The sequence below is a fragment of the Scophthalmus maximus genome, chromosome 14, assembly GCF_022379125.1.
Source record: "Scophthalmus maximus strain ysfricsl-2021 chromosome 14, ASM2237912v1, whole genome shotgun sequence".
NCBI lineage: Eukaryota > Metazoa > Chordata > Actinopteri > Pleuronectiformes > Scophthalmidae > Scophthalmus > Scophthalmus maximus.
This window is the reverse complement of record NC_061528.1, coordinates 4,403,804-4,431,032: the sequence shown is the minus strand read 5'-3', so window position 1 is coordinate 4,431,032 and position 27,229 is coordinate 4,403,804. Positions and strand designations below refer to the sequence as shown.

Genomic DNA, 27,229 nt, shown 5'->3' with positions numbered 1-27,229 from the left:
GTCTGCTCATCCATTCAGCCCCGTCAGGGTACGCGCTCTGGTTAATGATCTTCCGCCTGATGAACGCGTCCAGCTGTTCACATCTGCCTCCGCAGCAGCAGCCTAATTAGAAGCCCGAATGTCTCTGCCGCACGCGGCGTACAAGTTATCATTATAGTTCTTCCCGAGCGCAGTCTGAGGGAATGCTCAGCAGCCCGAAGCCCGCGCATTGACGTCGTGCTCGCTTTTAGCTTTGAAAGTTGTCATTTTGATGCATCGATCCCCCAGCCAGGTCTGCCAAGGACAAATGGCACTTAGCAGATGACACCGGCAGCTCTGAGGACTTATTCAGAAATATTTCATCACCCCCAGCAGGAAGTAAAAGGAAAATATGTCTCCCTCTCTCACGCCAGTAGCCAGCGTCTGCTTGCTTACATTCCGGCGATCTGAATAAGCTCCCAGACGGAGGGGAAAAAAAGGTGCATGGATATTGATTTCCTGCTGTTGTGGTTAGGTTGATGAAAAGGGGCACTGGGAGAAAAGCGGAGAGGGAGGGGATGCTCCATCACGGGGGCTTTCATGAGCGTGGCCCTCTCCATACTCTCTCCAAGGCCAAATACATTTGTACTGCTTAGGACGAGACGGGCGCGCAGCAGTGTTTGTTTTTCTCACAAAAAGTGTTCTGCGAACAGAAGCGATTCGTCGTCTGAAGTTCACCCGTGTCGGGGGAAGGAAGGGGGGGAAGGGTGTGCATATGTTTACAGCAACACGTAGAGCTTTGTGTCCCGGGACGAGTCCCCACCATAGTTTGCGATTTCAAAGACTGACTTAAACTGTTGAGTGTTTGAAGCCACAGGCTTTTGATTTGATTGTCCCCGCGGCTCCAAATGACGCCGGCATTACAATGAACAAAAGCAGGCGGAGAATAAATGCGGCTAAACAATGTTCATAACCCCCCCCCCAAAAAAAAAACAAGAGGAGGAGAGCGGGAAAACAAAAACAATCTATCTATGAATCCGCTGCCCGGTCTGGCAGCCACCCCCCCCCCCCCCCCGAGACCTCATTTGTCAGACGCCCAGCAATTCTAATCACATTGTTAGCGTGGAGGGAGGTGGCGCCGGTTTAAATCAGCACGCCACCTCATTGGGGCGAAGGTGATTAGTGCGGGTCTTCTTCCAAGTGATTGTAATTGGGCTGCATGCGATTGGAACAGGGCCATGTAGCCTGAAGAGGTGAGCTTTCTCTCTCTGTGCATGTTTGTGTTTGTGTGTGTGGTGTGTGTGGTGTGTGCATGCGTGTGCGTGTGCAGGATATGCATACATAACAAAGCATAGGTGATTTTTATTTTCTTTTTCTATTTCCTGTTAAGCTGATGAGATATTAGCCGACAGCTCGTAACGAACCCTGCAGCAACACTATCAGTAGCCTGAAGCCATTTATCACAGCCTGGAGATGGTGCGTGTTCTCATCTCCTGTTGTGAAGTTTGATAACTTCATATGTAGCATAGAAAACATAAGCCAAAACCTGGACCGTTGAAATGTAGTCTATGGCAGTTTTGAAAATAATCATTGATAAAGTAATTTTATTAAGAAATATGCATAACGTTTTCTGGTTTTAGCTTCTAAGTTGTGTTAAACTTCGGAATATTGTAAAGGAATATGTGTTTGGGGTTTAATTTGTCGGTCTTACGAATAACCTTGGAGTGTAGGAAATCGTGAAAAGTATTTTTTTGATCATATTCCAGTGTTGAGTAAATGCTTAATCCGATTCAGAGTGTTCGATTTGTCATCGCTAAAGCCAGAACTAATCGATTGCATTATCCCAATCCCATCTTGTGAACAACACCGGGCCATCGTGTCAAACGTCGGGATTATCTCGAATAAGCAACATAAATCCATAGCTTTCGACCGTATTGTTCAGTTTTACGGTGCACGTCGCCCCTCCGTGATAACTCTCTGCTTTATTCTGGCAGCTCTGCCCACTTTTAGCGGCGTAACTCTCTGTCACTAAGCTGCCGCGTAAGGATACTGTAGATCTCTTTCTGTGACAGGAGCCCCCGGAGACGAGCCAAAGGTGTGTGTGTGTGTGTGTGTGTGTGTGTGTGTGTGTGTGTGTGTGTGTGTGTGTGTGTGTGTGTGTGTGTGTGTGTGTGTGTGTGTGTGTGTGTGTGTGTGTGTGTGTGTGTGTGTGTGTGTGTGTGTGTGTGTGTGTAAAGTGATACTGTAGTATAGTAGAAAGGACCTGGAGGGGATGGCAGGCCTCCAAAACACCAGTGAACTGGAGGAGAAGGAGTCTTTCCATTATGTCGCGTTCCGCTCTTTCATCTCAGGCCAGTGCCGCTAGGATGTGGACGGAACTTGACCTCAACCGTCTGCTTTTACAGAACCTTGTGGCTAAAGTTAACATTTAAACTAGAGGTGATCAGCTAAACAAATCACACAGAACCTCCATCATATTATAGAAGATATAGAAGAGTGCAATCTTGAATATCTAATGTTTTTTTAATTTTTTTTTTGGCTCCTGCAGTAACTTCCGGTTCCTGATGTTGGCGCTGGCCTACGCAGTCCCCACTGGAGTGATCGCCGGCTGGGCGGGAGTCCTTGACATGGTCCTCACTCCGGCTAAAGTCAGCCAGGTAGGCGGCAGAATAACGTATCACTTTAATCTTGTTAATGTATTAGGTTTGGATAGAAAGAAAAAGAAAAGAGCATCAGGGAGCCAAGGTCACCTTTGAATAATCATCATTCCACGTGTACATCTTCTTTCTCCAGCACTGTGAATGTTTAACGGGTTGTTTTTACACAAAAACAGAAAAGATCATAGTTCTCTGTGTGTTATAAGCTTATGCACATTGTGTTTATCTTCACCTGTGACCGAGATGACAATCAGATTACATTTTCTGACATAATTCATGCAGGAAAAGGTGAATCCAGGTGATTCCAAAAGGGTTCACACACTTCTGTTGGCTCTTGAGCTGTGAGGGGTTTTATCTCAGAGCACATACCGTGTTGCCAAGAAAATGTTTGTGTGGGAAGCAATTTCAAACTGCATTCCATCAACAAAAGGTGCCATCCTTTTGTCAGCGCTGCTATTTCGGATGCTTTTTGTGAAATTGAGCAGTCTAGGGTCAACGCGTATTCGACCCGACGCTCTATATTTCATCTCGCTTGCCCTTTTCGGCGGATACGTCGCAACCAAGAATAGAATGCCAGGAAGCTTATCGTAGTATCTATGCATAAAAAAACAAAACAAAAGCGGCACGAGTAGCTTACCGTTCGATCCGCCAGGTTTTATCCCCCCCCCCCCACCCCTTCTTGAAAACCCTCCTCTGTGCCCGCAATTTGCAGAGCCCTCTCACAAACGCAGCCCACTCAGATGAACAATGGGATGAATGAGCGATGAGGTTCCTCCTTGCATTTCGAAACTTGTCGCGCCTTTACAGGAGTCAAATACACAGGTAGTGTGCATTTCTTTTTTGTTGAAGCAGATCTGAAATACTGGAGACAACTGAGGAATAATTAACTCCAAGGCTCCTGATCGAACAGGAGGCGTGTAGTTCAGTGGTGGGAGGCCTCCTGAAAGCCGAGCTTTTCTGCAGAGCTTAATTAACTCGCTCTCACCCCCTTGTGTGTGCTACACCGTGCAAACAACAGATTCCGTCTTACATCCAGGAACCTAAAAGGATCATTTGCAGTCCGTCTTCGGTCGGACGTAGTCAAGGTTTGGTTGGAGTCGGTCGGGTTGTACGATGCAGGGTCCGAGGAAAAGAAAAGCTCTGCGTCGTTTGCATTCTCGGGGCCTTGCGACGCAGCAGCGCGTTGAAAGACAAACGTAGAACCTTTTCAAGGTCGTCATCAATCAGGTTGTGCTCGAGAGGAGATCACATGCAGGCGATGCGGAGGATGAGGCGCTTCTAGTCACACACCTCTATCTTCATGCGCCTGTCAAGAGGGAGCGGAGTGCATGCCAAGTATCTCTCAGACTTCGTTTGTTCTCAGAAGATTATTTTTTTTTCTCTCCTCCACATGTCTTTTATCCAAGCTAGTAAAGGAGATAAAAAGTGTTTTTTAAGAATAGAAAAAGAGTCGTTTCCAGTGAGGTGAGCTGTTACAGGATGTGCCTTTTGATACAAAACTGATGGAGGAATACTAATGCATTAGATAAGTTCTGAAAAGTTTTCTTTGTTCTGATGAGAATAGCTGATCCAACACCAATCCGGCTCTCCGGGTCATAGCCATCCGGCTGGGAAAAAAGGCAGATTTGGGAAACTGGGTGGATCCTGGATGAAACGGCGGTGTGAAGAGTTAAAGGGGCAGTAGGCAATTCTAGAGCTAAACGCGTTTTGTCTCTCCGTCCGTTCGCTGTCGCTTTTGTGCGGGGGAAAAAATCGGGTTTTTCCGCCTTAGCCCAGGCTCCGTAAATCAAATAGAAAAAATGGTCACTTGTCGACCCCTGGGGAGTGGTGCTGCAACTCGGTGGTTTTGGCCTCGTGGTTAGTGCGTCAGACTCCCACACAGAGGACCCGTGTTCACCGCGCGGCCAGAGCGGTGAAAACCACAACGACAAGAGAAACAAGCTTTCTCCAGAATCGCTTACTGGCCCTTTAAGTAGCATGTCGTGTGTTGCAGCCAGATGCTACACACACACACACACACACACCTTATGTAGACATGGATCATCTAAGAATTGACATAGCCTCGATCGAGAAAACTAGGGTGTCCCATCCTGAAAATGGCCCCTCGCTGCTTCTCTGTAGAGGAAGATATCCGGCTGGATTTTGAAAAATGAATCGGATCAAATCTTTTTCATGCAATGATCCTTTCAGCCAATCATGTGGCAGCAGTACGGGGTCTGACTGAGGGTCGGACTCTCCTCAAGTGTGTAATTCTTAGTTTGGAAGTGGGGATAGTAGAGGATCTTGTAAAGGCAGTGCACCCCAGGGGGTTCGAGTGTCTGCTCCGAGAGAGAGCGCTGCAGGGTGGAGACGTGCTCGGCCAGCGGACGGAGGGATTGAGCTCAGACCTCAGCATTACCATAATGAGTAGGACTCAGGGAACGAGGTGCCGCACGGCGATCGTCAGTCGCGTGTAATTGTTCCCGTAATGGAGACGAGCCGTTTGGAATACACAGATCTAAGAAGGGCTGATCCGAGGCGTCCCCGCTTCTTTGAGTTCGATAGCATGTTTTCATTCCCTCACAAAAAACACTCTCAGAATTCTTGAGCGTTCTGTTTAATTTGATCCGAATACACGGAGCGCTATTAAAGACTGTTGTGTGGATTTTCTGGGGATTATTTGGGAATTGGGAGTGAAGGAATACCACGTCAGACTGAAGCTGAAGGATGACGTCTTTGTATATTGGCTTAAAAATGGCTTATAACCAGAGACTGGGAGAGAAAATTAAGGAAAAACAGACACGTTTTCTGTGTCAAGAGACAACAACAGTCGTCTCCCGCTTATTGACACAATCGCAATATAGCAGACATGATTAAGCTCCAAATCTGATTTTCCAAGGCCCTAAGAATACTGCAGTTAATTAACTCTCCACCCGCACATGAAACATAGTAATTTGCATCTCAGGATTGAAACGGCTTGGCAGGAAATTTTGTGTTTAGCTTCCTAAATTGGTGCACAAACCAATGTGCCGATGTGATGCCTCATAAACCCCCTGCATTGGTATGTAGATAATAAGCACCAGTCGTACTGTAGGTGCCAAGTGTGTGTTAAAAATATTTGGTTCTGTGTCATTTGTTGGGTGAGGTCACCGCGGGCCATTTCCAATCAGCATTTAGCGTGTTACAGATGATTTTGGCCCACGCAGAAGACACGCAGTGTAATTTAGATAACATATAAATGAATAACATCTTAAGCATTCATCACTTAACTTCAGCCGGAGTACGCTTTACATTTAATAACTTTGATACGCCCACTTGTCTTCATTACGGACCTTTCCCGACGGGTCGTCGCAGAGTGTGTGATTAAACAAAAAGCATCAGTTCCCACTTGGGATTCTGCTCCAGCGCCGTCTCATCTCCCATCTGGTTGAATTTGGTTGAATGTGAGTTATTGGCTCTCGGGGGAGATTGATGCGAACCAAACACCTTCGCTGCCACTATGGTGCCACAGACTGATTGTGTGTGTGTGTGTGTGTGTGTGTGTGCGCGTGTGTGTGTGTGTGTGTGTGTGTGTGTGTGTGTGTGTGTGTGTGTGTGTGTGTGTGTGTGTGTGTGTGTGTGTGTGTGCGTGTGTGTGTGTGTGTGCTACTCTTTACCTCATATTGATTCTGCTGCAGTCCCCATGCCAACATTTTGCCTCCTGACTTTAAGGCCAAGTGTATGTGTTGGCCTTATTCAGCATAAATAAGAAAGGACAACGACCGTGTACACACACACACACACACACACACGCACACACACTGACTGACAGGCCTCAGTAGACTTAAGTACACTCTGTCCAGCTCTGTCCTCTTAGTCGTGGACTGCATGTTGAACACTGAACGACTCACCGTTTGTTACTCTACTCTTCTCTACTCTACTCTTTCCTTTTTTCTCTTGCCTCTTACCTTCTTCTTTTGCAACCCACCATCATCCCATCATCTTTTCCTTTTTACCTCCACAGGTGGACGCAGGTTGGATTGGTTTCTGGTCGACGGTCGGCGGGTGTGTGTTCGGAGTGGCGATGGCCAGGTAAGTGAAAGCTCGCCTTTTTCTTTCTCTTTTTGACGGCGCAACTGTCTCAAGTTATTGGTTTTAAAGGTGAACATGAAGTTGTGAGAGGAGATCGGACAAATAAGTTCAGTCTGGCGATGTGTAACATACCTTTCCTCGAATAGACTTTCTAATTAACATCTCCCATAAAAACAAAACTCCGTCGACCTGGTTAGTCGCAGCCTACTCATCCATGTTATTATGAAACTTCGAGAGAGAACACACACACACACACACACAGACACACACACACACACACACACACACACACACACACACACACACACACACATGTACGACTCAGTGTCGAAAACAAAATAGCAATTCAGTCTGATTATTAGGCTAATACCACCCAGCTCGGTGAGAACTCCATGGACCCGGTGAGGCATCAAATTAGAAAATGAGCATTTACTGTAACCCCTCATGTACATTAGCAGACCTCCGATGGCAGGAACAACAGACATGCCTCAGACGTAGATCCCTAGAGTACGGTCAGCAGAATGGCAGTTCCAGTCGGCCACTTTCCGTGTTGACTTCCCATTAAGACTCAAATGCTTCATTTTATAAAATCACCTTTATTTGGAAATCTGTGAGATTCGTGCAGGTTACCGGTTTGTGTGCATACGCCAGGTTGAAAGAAGCGGAATTATCCTTTAACACACGGTGACCACAATGAGGAGGAAAGATACAACTCCTGGCCCTTTAGGAAGAGCAGTGTCTAGATTCTCATACTCTTTCAGTTACTTACTTTGCAGGTTAGTGCCATTTGTCTCTTGAAGGAACTATTAAGAAGTATAACAGGGTGTTTGTAGATCGGTGGTTCCCAACCTCCAGCTCAGGACACACAAAAGATTTTTAAAATAAATCTGAGGGGGTCAGGAGATTAGTAATAGTGTAAGATATAATAAAATGTATACAGTGGCTACACAGACTTTCTTATCTTGCAATTTTCTTGTCGAAAAACTGGCTTGTTTTATTTCTTTATGAAAAAATCAGATAAAAAAAACAACGAGTAACCCGTGGTGAACGTTAAGAAATAGACAATCCTTTTTCCAAAGTGTTCACAGGACAAAAATAGTTTTTTTCGTAGCATTGTTTAAATGGAGAGTCCAACACATCTGCAACTTTGATACAGACATGGAGGTTGACACCACCTGTTCCAGGATTGAATGTGGATTTGAACAGTCTGTCAATGTGACCGATTGACTCAAACAAACTTTACTGTTTCTAACCTTGTCAATAACTAATAGATCTCTTGCGAAGAACGGCGGAGAGTTGCCCTGAAGTTGAGTCAAAGGAGCAGATCTCCCTCTAATCTCCTCTCGATTAATCTACGATCTGAATCCAGCAAACTCTGTGATAGAGCGCGGAGAGTAAGTCACCTCCCGGGATGAATAACGAGCCGCGCGGCAAACGGCGGGGAGTGTGGAGTCTGCAAAAGCAGGCGGATCCATTCCCGCTCTGAGAGATATATGCCGTGGGGGTCCAAAGGTCTGAGACCGCTTCACCCACATTCACTCGAGTAGGGAGAGTGATCTGCAGAGTTTTCTCGGGACCCTCCTCTGTTTGTTAATCGCAGGCGGACGCCCGATCAGCACTTCCGGGCCGCGGGCCCACTGTGTTTTCTTCAAGTTGTAATCAGGGAAATGAGCCCATAACTCCCACTGCTAATCAATGGAGCTGTTCGCAGCACAAGACCGAGTGTATGTAAACAGAGCTGTTGAATTATCGCCGTTGATTGCTCAGACCCGGCGAGTCCGCGGAGGGATTCATCCGTCTTCTCTTTGATGCGCACATTTGATGAAGCTTTTGCAAATGGCTGCACGTGGTTGGTTAGTGGTCGGATTTGAACTTCGCTGATCATGCCAGTGAATTGTGTCCCAATAGAGTTGGTCTCTTATTATATGAGACCAAGTTCCAAGTTAGACTCTACAAAAGCTGTAGTTAGCGCAGTACAACTATTATCGCTTAAATCTGTCGATTATTTTCTTAGTCGTTAAGATATTAAGTTGACTGTCATAGAAGAGCAAAGAAACCAGAAAATATTCACACTTAAGAAGCTGAAATCAGAGGGTTTTGCCTTTTTCCCCACACAAAAACTACTTTTCTTCCACCGATTAATCGTTGGGGATTAATTTCGATTACTAATTGGTTGATCGATTAACTGTTGCATCTCTAAACTAAACTCAAGGTATTTTCTGTCGGTTGATAAATTATGAAAACAAACGAGTCTTAAGTATCGGTGTATCGATTTGACTGCGGCTCTTAAGTTCCACCCATTCACCCGGGGGAAGTTTCATATTTCGTCAGCTCAATCTGTGAATCAATCTAAGTGAAAGTCAAATACTCAAAAGCAGTTACACAACTTTTAATATCCACCATAAACATCTCAAAATGTTCAAATGAAGTAATATTTCATCACCATTTAACCACACACGTATACATTTTACGCCGGCTATATCTGTGTAATAATCTGATTGCCGAGCGAGATCTCAACTGAGACGTTAACCTGGGGTGATTTGTGGCCGCTGCTCCTGACGCAGCCCTTCTCTCTCAGCATCGTGGGTTTTCAACCTCGTCGTCCGTCGGGAAGCGACGCTTTCATTTCTTCTTTCTCTCTCTCTTCCCCCTTCAAACTAAATGTCGCCTCGCTCGGCTCTTTTCCTTCTCCTTCTTCATCCTCTCGCCTTAACACGCCATCATTAGATACATTCCCAGGGAAGCCCCGTGGTAATGAAGTGAGCAGAGAGCAATCTCTGTCCCCCGTCTCACCCACCAGCGGCAGTTGTTCATGTCGCGATGTGACTTATTATATGCCGCTTGCTGTCCCCTCTCCCTCAGCCGAGCACGGTTTAACCACAGGGGGCAGAAAACAGGCCCCCGGGTTTGAACGATCTTCGTGTCGCAGCTTCACACTTTAAGTGGCTGCAGAATTAAAATTTCTTGCGGGGGGGGGGGTCGGCAGTTTCCCCTTCTGCCAAAAACCATAATTTCATCGCCGCGTGTCTTTTTGTCGGCGGATGGTTGAACGGCAGCGAGCTCAGCGCAGCGGCTTCGGTTTAGTGGCGGCGGATGCTCCGCGGCGCGCTGCATCTGTCGCGGGGAAAAACATCGGACAAAACACTCCTGGCGACTGTTTTTAATTGTGTGGCCCAGTTAGAAGCTGATTGGAGGACAGTGGCTATCGCCGGAATGGTGGAGGGAAAGAATAACAACCATCTCATTATCTCACCGCTGCGAAGCCCCGGGAACAGAGCAGAGCAGAGCAGGGGAAGGGGAGGTGGCGGCGCGACCGACCGGGTTATTCTCCTCCACATCACAAAGGGCCGGGCCAGACGACGCTCCAGGTTAATAAGACGGGATTTGAGCAAGAACACAAATGAGGATCAGCCGCTGCCTGTTAAAAAAAAAAAACGGCGATTGCTCGCTGGCCATCACATTACAGCGTCTACATCAATTTGGTTATTTGCAGCGTGTCCCTCAAACAGACAGGCGCAATTGATAATATTGCACAGATAATACATCTCACCGTTATCCCCCGCAGGCGCCGCGAGAGCAGAAAATGGAATCTGACTCCCACATTACTTAAATGATCCCGTTCTTTATGGCCAATAAATCCCGTGAGAGGAGCGTGAAAGATTGGCTTTTAATTCTGACATTGCCTCGTGAGATGCTATGACCCTCTTTACTCACCCGGTAGCGTAACAAGCGCTCTGAAATACATTAAAACGATATACCTGGATTGGTGAGGCAGCAATTTCCTCCGGCTTTTATTGGCACTTGCTCTCTTTCTGAAAACTGGAGAAAAGTGTCATAATTATTCTGTATTTTTTCTTGGATGTCAACAAATTCTATAGAAGAAAAAAACAAACAGCAAAAGCAACTAGATGTTTGAGTCCTTTCCAATGTGTGAAACGTGTTTTGTGTCACGTTCTCTTGTTTCAAGCAAGTACGTAAAGCGGTGTGTATGTGTTTGGCCGATAGTAGCCTTTCACAGACATATCGGTATCGGTGCGTATGCTTACCGATATTCAATATTTTATTGTACCGAATAAACTGCAGAAAAAAAATTGCATTTCTTTTTACATTTTTATGTGAAATAAATGATGTTTATATTCTTATTTCAAGTTCTATATATTTGATTGTATTTTCTTTTTCTTTTTCTTTATAGTTATTTATAGTAAAGTCTGTGGTTAAACTAAAATATCAAGCCTCGATTAGACTTTTTTGTCATAAAGGTTTGATAACGACATTTTAGGACAGATTATATATGTCTGCCGATGTATACATATCGTGAATCTTATACTCCCTGATATCGATATCGGCATCGGCCCCCAAAAATCCATATCGCTCTGGCTTTAGTTCTATCAGACTTCGACTACACAGGTAAATACTTGTTAGTAGCACTAACAAGATATTTGGTTTGTCCTCATATAATTTATTGACATGAAGAAAACATAAAAACACCAACGATTATGTTGGTAGGATATTTCACTTTCCTCTCAGCCAGTGGTTTTTCAAAAACTCAAATTCTGCTCATTTGTATTTCTTCTCATTAAAAATCTGTGCCGCAGCTGACTTATCTTGGCAATCAGCGACCAGGCCCTTTATCAAGTGGACTCAGTCAGGGAGCATCAGAGGTTGAGTACGCAGAAAATAAGCTACTTATGGCGTTTCTGCCCGGAGGATCGATTGGAGCTGATACAGTGGAGTAGCCTGTGATCCTCTATGTAAAGAGACGAGGGTTTGGGCTTCGAGCAGGCGAAGGACTTTATCCCTCTCTGGCACCGGAGGGGGGGAGGTTGAAGGGGTTGTGGACGCGAGCCAGTCGGTGGCAGATGCGCGATGCAGATTTGAGAGGCAGCGAAACGAGACATCTCTGTGTAGTTGCCACTCTTGACTAGATTGCCCTGTTTTACCAGTGCGACCGGCAGCTCATTCACTGAGAACAGAAATGTGACGGCTTCAGATGTGTTAATCAGCAACGACAGGAACTCATCGTGTTATGCCCCCCCCCCCCCCCCCCCCGCGCGGTGCTTTGAAAGTCCAGAGGGCGCGTGTCCCGCGAACCCGGAGGGGAACGCGTCGAGGTCCGTGAATGACAGCTCGTGAAATCCGCGGGGACGTTAATGTCATCCGAAATGCCATCCTGAGATATTCTGAGCGGAGAGGTGTTCTCATTATCTGCCCCAAAAGTTGATTTGCCATCGTCCCCCTGCCCCCCCCCGTCTGCACACTGACAGAACCTCACTCCCTCGCTGAACTAATCAGCCGTTTCCAACATTTCTTTTTCCTTCCGCCGTTAAGTTCATTGTCAAAGTTCAGCTCTCTTCTCTCGGAGCATCTCGTCTGAGCGAGCAACAAAACAGAAGTAATTAGTGTCTGTCTCTGCTACGGGCTTCTGTAGCTCCATCTAATCTTTTTCTTTGCAAAGCATACGTTTGCCTACCCTCAGGAGCAGAAAGGAGCCAATGAACTATAAGGGGTTTAGAAAAGGGCTACAAAGAGAAACCACAAAGAGAGTTTTGAGAATTCGGGCCTGTCTCCCGCAATATAATACAATCGCTCAACATCTCTGGAGTCTGTGTCTGTTTAAACAAATTGAAATCAACTCTCGGAACAGTGTCTGTGATGATGTGCAACCGACACGCACTCGGAATCAAGTGGGAGAAGGAACCGACCCGGCCCTTTTCTCCGAAAACAATGCACGTCTCCTGTAATCGAGGACGACACCACATCACAAGAAGCGGCAGACACCGAGAAATCCCATCGCCGCCCGTTGTTTATGAAGGATGCCTCTTGTTTCTGAAGCGGCTGTCTTCACTCCCTTCTGTTAGTCTCGCCTGCCTTTTTTTCTCCTTCTGTCGTTGATTTTAGAGCAGTAACTTGAATATATTTCGCTCCCAGGTTTGCCGACTCCATCCGAGGGATGCTGAAGCTGATCCTGGTGCTGATGCTGGCCGGAGCCTCGCTGTCGTCCACCTGGTTCACGCTCACCTGTCTGAGCAGAGTCACTCACCTTCCCTCCACCGCAGGTGGGTCCAAAAGCAGCGTCGCTGTCAAGGTGACATCGCACACAGGTCGGTCGCAGGCTCGGATACAACGCTGAGCCAAAGTGAATTTGCGTGGGCAGTTCAGCGCCCGGATAGATTTGCCAAAGGCAGAACGATCCACTCTGAATTGTTACGTGGATTTTTGCAGCGGAACCACACTGGCAGGTGTGTTTTATTTTATATTCCGGCTTAGTACATTTTAGACCATTGTGTACGTGAGAAGAATTTATCGTCATTGCACAAAGTTGAAATTGGGAATTAGGGGTGCTGCCCCTGAATGGTTTGTTAAAAGACACCAGAAAAGAAGAAAGAACCACAATCAACAGCGCAGGTTCTAAAATAATGAGTAAAATACATATGCAAATGTAATCATTAAAATGATTCTTTCATTAGATGCAGTAGATATCGCCCCAGAAAGACGTAAAGGCTCACCGTGTCTTTCCAGGGCGATATCTACTGGATCTAGTGCCATAACGGCACAAACCAGTGCTTATTCAGTAGAATCAATCCATTAGTTGATGTCAGTGATGAACCCATTTGGGACATTAGTGGCCTTAGCTGCCTTTTCCCGAAGCCAAACCAATAAGCACGCTGATTTTGGCGATTGTCATCCATCATCATTTATTTGCCCGAGCTCTGGCGTTGCTCTTATCAGAGTCACTGGCAGTCTGCGGCTGTTCATCCACCTGGCACGTCACGCGAGAGGGCGCCGTGATGCTGCAGCAGAAATCTGACAAAAACCTCTTATCCCAGCGTGGCACACACACACACACACACACACACACACACACACACACACACACACACACACACACACACACACACACACACACACACACACACACACACACACACACACACACACACACACACACACACACACACACACACACACACACACAGACACACATTCACACACACATCGGCCTAATCTCTGTGAACACGTGACTAGTCTTTAGGGGAAAGAAATGTAAATATTTAGCTTAAAAGGTTGTCATTAGATTTTTGTTTCAGTTTCAGTTTTTCTGTGGTCCAACTATAGTCCTTATCATCCTAAAGATTAATTAATATTCAAGGCATTATTGAGTTGTATTGACAGACACAAGTTAACACTAAATCCTTCTTATGTTGGCCCAAATATAAGAAGGTACACACAGATGTACTGGACTCTGCAGATTTACTATTTCATGGACGTCTTTGTCATAGATTCAGCTTTTCATAAAGTATAATCCCCCTCATGCAGCTTATGCATGTGCGTCTTTTTAAGTATTAAAGTTAAGCTATTCTCCCAGCGCCCGAATAGCAAGTGTTTGTGTGACGTACATTCAGAGACGAGTACGAGATGATGTGTAATATCTTGAGATTTTGAAGGATATTCTTATACCATTATCACAAGTTTTATCTCCGGCTCTCCATCTCCTAACATGAGATCCTGTGACGTTGCTCATTTTAGGCGAGGGGACGGGGGTGGGGGCCATGGGCTCAGGTGGTAGAGAGGCCATTTGGCTCCGGCTCCCTGGTTTGGCAGCTCATTTCCTGGGTCCTCTTTAATCCAGGTTGTGTCAGCAGGGGCATCCGGTGTTAAAAAAACCCAACTAATATGCAGATGGTGACCCGCTCCAGCAGCCTCTCGCAGCCAAAAGACAACGTTAATTCCTTGCCACTTGACGGAGGATTTTGGTTCCTTTAATGTAGCTAAACACGTTACACGCTTTACTCTTCATCAGGTAAAAGATCAAATTGAGCTCATATTAGCTGCAGCCCTAAATGCCCACCATCATTTCCAGAATAAACATCTTCTCCTCAGACCGGTGATGTACGTCCCTCCGATCTGTGATCTCCTGGGAACTAGCAGCAGAAAGCCTTGTTCAACAGCGAGAGGGAGGGAAAAGTGCAGCTGTCGAAGAAGTGCTCTTGAGGGTTTGATATCGGCGCTTCATTAGGGTTCAAATAAAGACGAGCCTTGATGGCTGCCGCACAAGTGCCGCTCGGGTTCCTTGTCACGGGGCAGGCGGGTGGGAACACGAGGGCCCCTCGGAGGCGCGGTGATCAAAGGGACGTGCAGGCTAATGGGGAGCTCATTTGGACCAATCTGCACTGATAAGGGAGATGGAGGGGGACGCGATGCTCCAGAGGCGACGGCTTGATCTCCACCGCAATCCACCGTAATGCACGTTCACACATTTCGCTTTAGGTTGCGGCCAAAGGGACGACAGCGGGGACGAGGTCCCCGAGATGGCCCCGACGTACTAAACGCTCCCTGATCGCTCTGCAAACACGAATAAATAACGTGCTGGGTGTCGTTGTAGCAATAAGGCTACGTCACACCCAAACTCAGAGAGGGGGCGAACTTAATTGTGGGGAAGTAGATTGAGCCGGTCGGCACATCATGATTTTAAATTAGAAAATTAAAAGTGAGCTATTCGGAATTAATTCTTTCTATTACGGGCACACAAATGAAAGCAGCAAATGAGACGCGCTGTTCGCTATTGTGGACAACTGCACATTTTGGTAAAAGAATAAGACATTTTATTTTGTGATATATATTGCAGAATACGTGAAATAATTATAACTTAATCCTGAGTTAGGATGTAATCTTAAAGCAGCAATATATTAATAAATTCAAATTCAAATGTGGTCAGAGTGACATCTCATGCCAAATTGATACTGGGTATCAAACCTCACTTTGTTGGAGTATCAAAAAATACCAAGTATGATGAAAAGATGACATGGAATAACTTTTGATTTAAATTTGTTCCTATTTAAATGAAAAAAGTATAAATCTTTCTGGCATCCCTCTGTGAGTAAGGTATGAAAAAGTAATGTTCTGTTTTCATTGCTGATTCTCAGTAATAACGAGAAACATTATGTCCAGATTTGAGCGCCTTGAAACGCATTAACCTGACATATTCAACTAATTCCATCAAAAACACCAACAGCATTTTAGTTTTGCTCCCTGTAAATTGCCACCTTTAGGGGGAAGCATTCTTAAATGAAATGTTTCCAGATGAGGCTTTGTGATAAATCCCAGCGCCGGTGAGAACAAATGGTACAGTAGGAGGCTGCAGGAGGCGGCCGCATAAATCACCGCCGCTGCCCCATAAAACTTGACTGGTGTGCCATCATCTTTTACAACAGTCGCTGAGGTGGGATTTGATGCCCAATTACATCCGAGATCCCGGTTAAACTGTTGCTCATTGTTGTCTGAACTGTTTTCCCCCTCTAGCCATCCTGTACACATCCTGCATCCTGGTGGGCATCTTCATCAACAGCAGCGTGCCGATATTCTTCGAGCTCTTCATCGAGACCGTCTACCCGGTCCCTGAAGGCATCACCTGCGGAGTGGTCACTTTCCTGGGGAACCTGGTCACCGGCCTTCTCCTCTTCTTCCTCACCTTTTACTGTACAGGTAAGACTATGTGATTTTGGAAAGATAACTACTTTCATTCATTCTTTTCCTGCAACCATAGGTGCCTATTCAGTGCCATGGGGTTAGGATAACTCCATTTCAACATTACATTTTTCAATTTCTTATTTTTGTCAACAGAAAACATCCAAATGAGCTTTATTCGGAGGCTTTCTGCACCCTCCCCCCTGTAGATTTCCCTCGCCTCACAAAAGCCAGTTGTTTTCAGAAATCCATTTGAAGGCCCTGCAGATTGCTGCCGATAAAAGGCGGACTGTGGGGAAAATTAGGTTCCGACGCAATTGACACATTCGCCACAAAGATAGAAAGAAAAAAAACCTCCTGCTGTAATTTAGCCTCGGATTTTATCTTTGAGTCGGCCGCCCGGCAGACTTTGATGTAATCATTTTAGGGGGCCACAGCAGAGAGGGACGGCGTGTCATCTGCTTCTTTTCTCTGCCTCCGCGGCTTCCTCGGGAGAAAGAGAAAACATAAGCAAACCGGGCGTAGTCATCCATCTTAGCGTGTGTGTGTGTGTGTGTGTGTGTGTTTGTGTGTGTGTGTGTGTGTGTGTGTTGTTGTCTACTTGGGATCATGTTATGTTCCATGAGTCCTGCTTCACTATGATCTTTTGCCTTTCTGTCTTCCATTTCATCCTCCAATATAAGTTTGGCTACATCCCAGCACCAGTCAGCTGGAACGTCTAAGACACACACACACACACACACACACACACACACACACCTTCTCTCCTGTTTGTCTAAGTAAATAAGAAATATATTTTCAGGACCCCCCCCCCCCCGCCCCCCCCATTAATATTCATGAGCTTCAGCCTCTTCCTCTGCCTCTGACAGCAGCTGCTGTCAGAGGCAGCTATACAACTATATCTTGTTCCTACCTTCTGGCTCCTCTCGCTGGCGAAGGTGCATATGATTCTTGTTTGACCTTAACAGCGGTGCAGTTTCCCAGCAGCCCACTGGGGATGGCGAGCGGCGAGTGCGACGACAAAACGGCTTGTCTTGTCAAGAGCAGCAGGGATGATATCAACATCGGGATTGTTTTCATTGTGGGCTGATGTGATGATCATATTTTCTTGATTGAATGATGAACGGTTTGACCTATAACATCTTTAACATCTGCAAATTGCTTTTCCTCGCCTGACCGACAGAAAGTGTTGTGGATCTGCTGATTTAACCAATTGATTACGATGATCGGGTATCAGGGACAATATATGATATTTTCAATTCATTTCTTTATGTTTACGTCTATGTATGTGTCAGTAGTGCGCCGCTAAACTCGCACATTTAGCTGAAAGTACTGTAGAGATAATGGGAACATTGAGGGAACAGAAGTTCGGGGCAGTTTAAAAGTATTTCACGGTTCTGCTGGTCAGAATGATTCCAGTCTTATGCCGCTTATTAATGAAACACTGGGATCTGATCGGTGCTCACTATCGGCCGCTAACTAAAACGCTGAGGGAAAAAATGTCAGATGGTGAATCCCTAACCTGAAGGGTTGAGAATAAGAAGAACAATAGTTAAGGGAGATCATGAACATATATAAACAGAAACCTGGGATCTAGACAACAGGAAGTGTATTTTGAATTGATTAAACCTGTTATATGTCCATATGGTAATAAATCATACAGCCATATACCAGGTGTGTATAGACGGAGCTTTAGGTAGAAAGAGCAGATGTAAGCCGACGCACGCACGCACACACACTCACGCTCATAAAAAATACATGATGTATCATTGTCTCGACACTTCTCTTTGCGATGTTGAATGAAAGCCTGCTTGGTGTGGTTGAAGGTGTATTCGTGTGCATCTCAATGTGTGTACAGTATGGCTGTGCACCTGCGTGCGTGCGTGCGCGCGTGTGCGTGCCGAAGCGGCGTCTGATGTGCTGAGATGGATCCTGACAACTTCCTTGTGACAGCTGGAGAGAAGATCAAGCTGAGACGATGGAGGCTTTTTTCTGCTCCTTTCTTCAATTCTCACTGTGAAGTTGCCTAATATACAACATTAGTGCATTAATTCAGTTTTTTAAAAGCAGGCAAATCCATAAAAAAGGGTATGGGCTCCTTTACTGTTGCCAGTAGCTGAGTTCTCTTTTTTTATCTGTGTCAGATTCAGTGTCAGAGAAGGGGGTTAGTAAATTGTATAAAGAAAAGTAAACATAATCAAATGTTTGTTATTTTAATCGAAAGAATTCTGACTAATATATCATTGTCAGATGTTTATCTCTAAAAAAGAATCAGTATCGGTTTCAAAAATAGAGTTTTCTTCAAAGTGTAATTCTCATATTTTATCAATATATTGATTATTCCAGGGGTTTTGTTTGTCAGTATCACACAGTAGAAACTATACAGTGATATTGCTTACAAAGCTGCCATGGCATAAAGTAAAGTAAGATACACTTTTGATCCGCATGTCTACTCTGAAAATCAACCACAACGTTGAAACACCGATGTCGTACGGAGGAGGAGTTACAGGACGTATGTGTTTCCTGTCCTGTTTGGAAACCAGCTGTATTCTCTTTCTCCCGAAGCGATCACTCATGTGAAGATCAATTAGATTATTATGTAAAAATTCCCCCTCGGAAGTCTTCTAGTGGCCCGTTTCATTACTATAATTTCCCCTCTCTTGTCCCATAATGGATTTTTTTGGGGGGGAAAAAATAATATTCAGACTTCAAAAACTGATAAATTCTGCACGAGCCTCATCTTTTCAGAAAACCCTTTCAACCCCGCTGATATTGAAAATTGGCAACTTCTTCTGCCTTTTAAAGATTTCCATCTATTTCCATTTTATAGTTCATTTTAAGGGTTTTCCTTTTGGCTGCCCATCGCCTCGTTATGCATTCTGAATTATGGCCCCTTCGCCCCCCCCCCCCCCCCCCCCCCCCCCCCCCCGCGAGGTGAGAGACGTTCATGAATTTTGATCCATGTCCATTTTCATATCCGTGAGAGTCTTTGCTTCAGTGAGCCCTAACTGGCCTCTTCACTCCGAACCACGTGACTCAGAAACATGCGTGGAACCCCCCGGGTCATATACGCTTATGGCTCTTTTATTGTGTTTCATATTGTTTGTGTCATTTAGCTCGGAGCGTCGGGTGCAATACAAAGCAGCGGGTAGCGACTGTGGAGCGAAAGAGCCTCAGAGGTTCTGCGGAGGAAGGAGGAGGATGAAAGATGAGGAGGGGAGGGGCGGCGAGCTTCAACTCAGCTGTGAGTTTGTTTTTGCGGGGGGGGGGGCAGAAATTTATACACCACAGAGAAATAATTGCTGCAGTTCTTTAGTCCCGGGAACTTTTATGCCAAAAGTTAGCATTCTCGTCTGAAGGGAGGGGGGGCGAACGAACGCCCTTACTTTTCCCAGCGCCCCCCGTAAAGAGGGTTGAGGTGTTTAAAAAACCAAACAGACAAACCTTTTCTTCTTCTTCATAGAGCTCAGTCGCTAGGGGAACAAAGAGCCTCCGTTTTGAATCATGAGCGTGAGAGGCAGCGCTGACGCAGTGAGTGTATGGAGAGAGAAGAGTCTCAAAAAGGTGCTTCGCACGATCTACAAGCGGAACACAAGAGTTACAAATGCGTGTTCCAATCCGCACACAAATATGAAGCAATCTGTGCACACGTAACTTTACAGAGGTGATAATGTTTCCAACTGCTTCCTGTGACAATGAATGTCTAAAAACATGTGTGTGTGACATTGTTTGTATTCACTTTGAGACCGTTTTTCCGCAGGCAGCTCCGGAAAGAGTCACAAATGTGTGCTGCGTTTCAGTGCTGGTAGAAAAACAGGGACATCTGGACTTTCGGTGGGAAAGACGTTTTGAAATAGACAGAATAGTTCGTCGCCCGTCCATTAGAACACCTACAATATAGAATAAATGTAATTATAGATATACGGTAAAAGATATATCACAAATCATTGTACGCATTTGAAACTCTTATCTTTCTCTTGTAGATCGCGTGATACACATTTGTGACCTTTTGGAGGCTATTTTCTCTCCATATGAAGGAACAGTGGCATATTGATTACACACTTTTTTTTAAAAAACACATGGCCGTCGTTATCAATAATCTGGCCATTATGGTCGCACTATTTCCGCATGCATCATAACGAGAAAGTGGTAATTTTGCCGTCGGATCGATCTTCAGGACGGTGGTGACCCCCCGTCTCCCGGAACAGAGGCCGCGGTCGTAAAGAAGGAGAATCCAGGCCGCGTTAATTACGACGGCGCGCTGACCCTCAATTAAGACTGCTACAGGCCGTAATTCGCCCTTCGACTCCCGTCTCGCTCTTCATCTGACAAGAGACGGTAATAAGCTGTTAATATGATGGACTGTCCCGATTGTGCGCGCCGCCGCCGCCGTCCTCTGAACACGATCAGACGGTCACGCCGATTCCCACCGTGTAGTTCACGGCAACCGGAGAAGGACGGATCAAAAGTTGAACAATTCCCGCTTTATGAAATCAAGGAGCGAAATTGATCTTGGTGTCAAGGTTGATGTTTCACCTGCTGTGGACGGAAATCTTTGAGTTTTTCTTTAATTCTTCCTTTGTACAAATGTTCCTTGACTTCAAAATCCTAGATACAAAGTGTTTCTTGTCATGGGCCGCTTATTTAGATTAATATTAAGGTCTAAGATGATGCACAACAACATTCCCCGTCCCATCAACTTGAACATTACATATAAATATATACATATATATATATATAAGTTTGGAGGTTTTTAGCTTGAGCGCAGATTTATAGTCACAGAAATAAAAAATGTCACCCCCCACCCTGTGGAAGTGACAGGTGATAATTGATTCTCAGAATTTGTGACCTTAAGTCGGTTGCCATGGCACCGCCGTAAGGACCGCGGAGAGACAAGAGTTACGTGAGACGAGAGGAGGACAGAGAAGAGATTTAAAAAGGAAAATGTTACACAAAAGTATAGTCCAGCAGCTCTTTCAACTTCTCTGGGAAACATATTCACCATCCCCACCATCACCCCCCCCTTCCTTTTCAGCAACTTAAACAGCAACTTAAGAACATACTTCTTGGTAACTCCACAACGTGTTCCATCAATCAGTGTGAAAGCTCAATCGTCACGCGACAGGCGGCAACGGTTCATCAAAAGTAAAAGAAAGTGTTGCACAGTCAGTCCGGTTACCTTAAATGCCTGCTACAGAGTCAGACATATCCGTCCTCTAAACCGTTATCATTAAAATCTAATAATCGACTTTGAAGCCAACCAGTGATCTGAGGAGCCTCCGGAAACAGAGCAGAGTGACTGCACTCATCTCTTCTTCCCTTTTATCTGATTTGCTCTGATCTTTCTCCCCTTCACCCCCCTCTCCTCCTCCTCCTCCTCCTCCTCCTCGCCTCGCCCCCTCCTGCCTGTTTTTACCGTTCAGCCAAACTTTAACTTTATTTCCTCCACACTTTGCCGCAGGTGTGTGTCCTCAGAGATCTGAGCGGGGCGATTGAGCTGCTTGTCCGTTTTTTGTTGTTGTTTTTTTTTACGCCATCGCCTGATTGAATTACCCGGCGCCGCATTAGCATTCTTTTAACACTGTTGGGCCGGTCACACACACACACACACACACACACACACACACACACACACACACACACACACACACACACGCGCGCGCGCGCACGCGCGGACTGACTGTGTGTTTCCAAGTCCGGGGCGTACAAGTGAGAAGAAGAGAGGCGACGTTAGACTCGGGGTCAGATAAACACAACTCCATTAACCCGTTTCCACGCCGGGTCTCCTCCTGTCCGGCTCACGGCGCTTCTGATTAATGAGGCTGCTTTGGGAGTCTCGACACCGCGCTCACCCAATCCCTCACCCCCCAACCCCCCCCCCCCTTTCCACCTCCATCTTTTTTTTTAACTCCATTCATCCTTTGCTTCTCATCTGCACACCTATTACCCGTCATTCACGTTGCCCGTGGACGAGCTGGAACACGGAGCGCTCAAAAGGGTACCGCCTCGCAGCGCACGTTCCGCTTCACGTCCCCGTCAAACTGTCCACCAGGATTTGACGGCGGGACGGCCCTAAGACCTCGCGCACTTCAACGGGAACGCGCCTCAAAGTCTGTGAGTCCGAGGGTGGTCTTTGCGATTGGGCCTTGACCTCATGACGTTTTCCGTTGAGGTCCTGGACACGTAGTCTGGAAAAGACGTTAGGAAGGACAATTTCAAATCCACCCACAGCCTCAGCCGTAGCTCAAGATGGGCCCCCGGTAGAGCTGCAACACTTAATCGCTAAGTAATCGACTACTAAATTAATCGCCAACTATTTTGACAATCGATTCATCGTTTCAAGGAGTTTTTATGAGGAAAAAAAGTGGCAAAATTCTCCGATTTCAGCTTCTTAAATGTGAATATGTTCTGGTTTCTTTGCTCCTCTGCGACAGTGAACTGAACATCTTTGGTGTGTGGACAAAACAGAAACATCATCTTGGAGGTTTGGGGAAACACGGTCGACATTTTTCACCATTTTACGACATTTTACGGACCGAGCAGCTAAATAAGCGACAGATTCATCGATGATGAACATCATCGATAGCCCTAGGCTGCAGTTTGTGGAAGTGGCCTGGGAGGGGCTAGCCCGGCGAGCAATTCCCATAAAACTAAATGCCGCCGCCATTTTTTGGATCCGGCATCCCGGTTCTCATTATACGTCCATGCTCTGCAGCTCACTTCCTTCCTATGCTTCCTTCGCACTAAAAAGAATAATGGTTGGTGGGCTCATGTTGTAGGAGCGCCTGCGTCACACGGAGGCCGGAAGCGAAGGAGAAGGTCGTCTGTGCGCCGACGAGTCGAGAGCGGCCCATGGAGCTTGAGAAGAGGCGAGAACAACAGAGCGGCTCGTTCTGTTCGTGTCGAGGTTCAAGTGCGGGTCAGTGTTAGCGGGGGCGAACTCTGCCGGTGTTATTGATTATTCAAAATCAGGAGGCTGCTCTTATTTCCTATACGGTATGTGAGGGACTTTTCTTATTGATTAGTCGTTAGTCCCGTATGATACTTATAAATAATTCAATGTTGCTTCGTGCTGACCCTCATTAGGGTTATGAAGATGACTCGCATTTCATTATGAAGGAACGAATGTGTCGGACTGTTGCTTGGTGAAGAGCCAAGGGTCATTTTTGAGTCACTATGATCATTCTAAAGTGTTGCTATGCAATTTTTTATATATCTGCTGGTGCCACAAGGAACGTTTTTGCATATTCTGTATATATATATATATATACCTCTTCGCTGCTTCTAATTACGTGTGAACCTAATGGTCAGAAGTATGCAGACACCCTTGAACACCCAAGTGATTGATGTTGAATAACAGCAATTTTTTTCTATCCAATTTTGGAATCTGGTGGCGGGAATTTCCCCCTATTCCACCTGTTGGGTGATGGGGCCTGGGTCATATTTTTGTCATTGCAGGTTCTAGGATGGTGCTGAGGTGAGAGCTCTGTGCAGGCCGGTCAAGTTCCTCCAAAAATCAAACTGTGGAAACTACGGAACTGATTCTGTGTTAAGATTTTTCCTTCATTAGGCCGAATTATGAAAAACACCCCCAGAGCAAAAGTGCACATAAGCACAAAGCTGTCCTCATAGTTTTTCCCATATATTTTAATATAATTTTATTTGGAAGAATTGAAAAGAAGTAACGTTGTGAGCTGGAGAAGCGTCTGTGAGCAGAGCACTGACTCATCTACCTGTTGATCCAATGTGTCACCTTCTGGACAAGAAACGAACTAACTCCAACCTTGTCTCTCTCTTTTTTTTCTTTCTCTCTCTCCGTGCAGACCTGTCGTGGCTCAACTGGTGTCTGACGGGCTCGTGCCTCTTCAGCCTGGTCCTCATCCTCTTCTTCAGGGAGTCGTACGACCGCCTCTACCTGGACGTCTTTGTGTCCGTGTGACACAGACAACGGAAACAGCCCCGACGACCAGGGACTGAACAATGATTCATCTTTGCACAAAGGAAAAGGGGAGAAAAAGGGAGATGAAGGGAGGAAAGGGGCCCAGACTCTTTGAATATGTAAATGTACATGGAGAAACCACAAAACCGATTCTACATCCGTGTTTTTCTATTTATACGTCTCGACGCCGTGTGACTGTCTAACACACTATGACCTGTTTTTATATTTCATGTTTGATTTTTTTAACCCGGCACGGCATGACAGGATCTTTTGTTATCGTTGTTTACAGATTATGTCATATTTAAAGTTGCTCTCAGTGTCGCCCCTAACCCTCCCTCCCTCCCTCCTCGCCTTCCTCGATCGTCCTTTTTAAAAGGAACTTGATGTCGTCGACCTCACAAGGAAAATGAAGGAGGGGGCGATGAGGGGAGAGCTACGTCAGCCAATCAGCAGGCCTGGCTGCGCTGAGTAGAGGGGGTTTTTAGTGCTGCTCCAAACCGTGACTGACCCGACGCTGTTAACGGACCTGTGACACTATTCGAGAGGCACTAGGTACTTGATATTTTAAATTCACCTTCAAGTGGACTATTATGCAAAAAAATTCTAATAATCCAGATCGACGATTGGACGACCGCCACAAGACGTGGGCTGGGATTGGACCAAAGCCTGTGAACTGTGGAAGAGGCCGGGTCGTCTGAACTGTTCATTTTTAAAACCAATTTATGGTTAATGATGTCCATTTCTGGGACATTAGCTTTTTTTTAATATAAAGGAATAATGTTAATGTTTAGTTTTTTCATGTGTCTCGCTCAGCAGCCTGCCCAGTATTTATTCGAAATGTCTCAACACTAACACTGTTCACACCCGCCTCCACGGCGACGGGGTGTTTTTAAGTTTTTTTTGCGATTTCAACCACTTGAGGGAAGATTTTGTTTTTATTGTACAGACCGGGAGGATTCACATTGTGATGTCACTTGCCACCAGCAGGTGGAGTCTGCTGACAAAAACAGAACTACCCCAAACCCCTGAGGTAAAAAAAAGAGAGAGAGAAAAGGAAGGGACAAAAAAAATGGAGAGGGACGCTACCACACAAAAGAAGAAGATGAAAAACATCTGTCACTCAACACAGAGAAACTTTTTCTCTTGACTTTTCCACGACTTCTCTTTCTTTGTCCTGCACGGCGGCGACGAGACGTGTTTCAATGTGATCTCCTGTGGGTTTAGAGGAAGCTCTGTTTCCTGGTGCTGGTTATCCTTTAGTGTTTTTTAACTCTCCTCGTACAGAAGAAGGTCGTCTTTTTTACCTTCTTTTGACGTGTTGCCTTAATTGCCCGGCGCGGTGCGTTCAAGTCTCCCTCTCGTCCACACTGTGACCTTCCCTTGTCATGTACATATATATAGTGCTGCAGTTTAAAGGTCGTGTTCTTCTTGCTCTGTACACTTACACTCTGCTGTTCCTTCTGGGCTCCGGGTCATAAATGTCCTTTGTTCTGTGGAAAAGGGAAGAAAGAAGAAAAAAACAGAACAAATGTGACTGTTGAATATTTCCAGCACCTTATTAAAAATGGAAAGATTTTAAAAATAATGTCGCTGTTGTCCTCCTGTTGCCGCGAGGCTAACGAGAAAAAAGAAAAGGCTCTTACTACACATTAGTTGTCTCTCTCCGACGAGTCCCATCACAGATCCTCTCCGTGTCGGACACTCACGCGTTGCCTTCGCTCCCACGGTCTGTGGGTGTTTCACACTTTTTCCATATGCACATGTCAAACAGTCATAAAGTCTGAACTTCCACCACAGAGTTACAGTTTCGTTCCACATGCAGTTTGCCGCAGTTCAGAGCAGAAGATGTTTCACAGTCCAAATACATCCAGACTGCGAGTTATTAAAATTTCCTTTGCCTCCATCATCACAGCTGAGCTACTCACCTCATAATGCAGCCGTTCCTGCGGCTGCAGTGATTTTTAATATTCGCTCTCTGTGAATTTTGTCCAAAGACGGACTCCTTTCAAAATGACTGATGAACACATGTAGAGGTCTGGAGATCTTCTTTTTTTTTTTTACTACAATAAGTTCCAAACAACTTGTACAACATTTCCTCTCATCCCTGACATCCAGGAGCTATGTGTCAGACCCTGTTCTGCTCAGGTTCCTCGGGAACATTTCACACGCGTCTTTCTGAAGCAGATTTTTTAGAAGAAAAATTGAAGGCACCAGAGGCAGAGCTCCTGAACGGGTGGGGCTCCGTCAACGCCGCAAATAACTCTGATGACATCATCCTGCCGATTTTTTTTCTCAGACATGACAAAAGCCCCTCAGAGCCGATGACATCACACAGAGCTGATTTCACCGGCGGAGTCGATCAAACAATAGAACTGTAAACGGAGCTCGGCGGGAAAAATTGGTCAGGCTCCTCTTTTTAAAGCTGCCAAAAATGACCCCCATCCCCCATATCTGGTTGAAATGTGACTCATATGGAAGAGTTTTGGCATGTCCAGGCATGTGACGAAAATGAGAAGGAGAAGGGTTTCTTTTGCATTTTGAGAGTAATCATTTTCGCTAAAAAAGTTGGAATTTTGAGAATAAAGTTAAATTATTAACTTTATTATTATTAAATCAGGAGATTTTTATTTTAATATTGTATATCCAGGACAAAGTCAAAATGTTGAGAATAAACTTGACAATCTAGATTTAAGTCACATTTTAATAATATATCAAAATACTGATGTTGGTGCACATGACTGCCGCCATAAAAATGCTGTGTGATCTTTGGCAGCGCAGAAATGTTTCTCGCACAAACCGTCCCGAGAGGCAGAAGTAAGAGAAGCTCTCCTCCGGATGCACTGCTGCATTGTGGGAAATCCTCCCGCTTCTTCGCCGACCTCGAAACACGAAAAATCACGACGAGCAACGTATGTGTGACCCCGAAGCCGTGACCTCACTCGCTCTTTCTAACAACCCCCCCCCCCCCCCTCTGGTGGCCCAGCTGGGGATGAGCTCATTATCTGGATTCTGGTGAGAGCGAACTTCACTGGGGCGAGTCTGCATGCACAAGACTGTCTGGTTCCAATTAGCATCCGAGGTTGTGTGTGTGTGTGTGTGTGTGTGTGTGTGCGCGAACGTAAAGATGCCGAGATTGATTTTGCCATACTTCTAAAAACAA

General features: G+C 45.7%; 1 protein-coding gene across 1 annotated transcript in view; it reads left to right on the top strand.

Moving 5' to 3' along the window:
- The window catches only part of slc49a4 (solute carrier family 49 member 4), a 41,211-nt gene extending 15,557 nt beyond the window's left edge, over nt 1–25,654 (top strand). Inside the window, exons 5-9 of the mRNA XM_035651516.2 lie at nt 2,507–2,615; nt 6,598–6,665; nt 12,594–12,721; nt 15,966–16,148; nt 23,954–25,654. Coding sequence (XP_035507409.1) covers nt 2,507–2,615; nt 6,598–6,665; nt 12,594–12,721; nt 15,966–16,148; nt 23,954–24,069 — 604 coding nt within the window. The 3' untranslated portion in view covers nt 24,070–25,654. The remainder of the gene's footprint in view (nt 1–2,506; nt 2,616–6,597; nt 6,666–12,593; nt 12,722–15,965; nt 16,149–23,953) is intronic.
- Nucleotides 25,655–27,229: the final 1,575 nt, after the last annotated feature.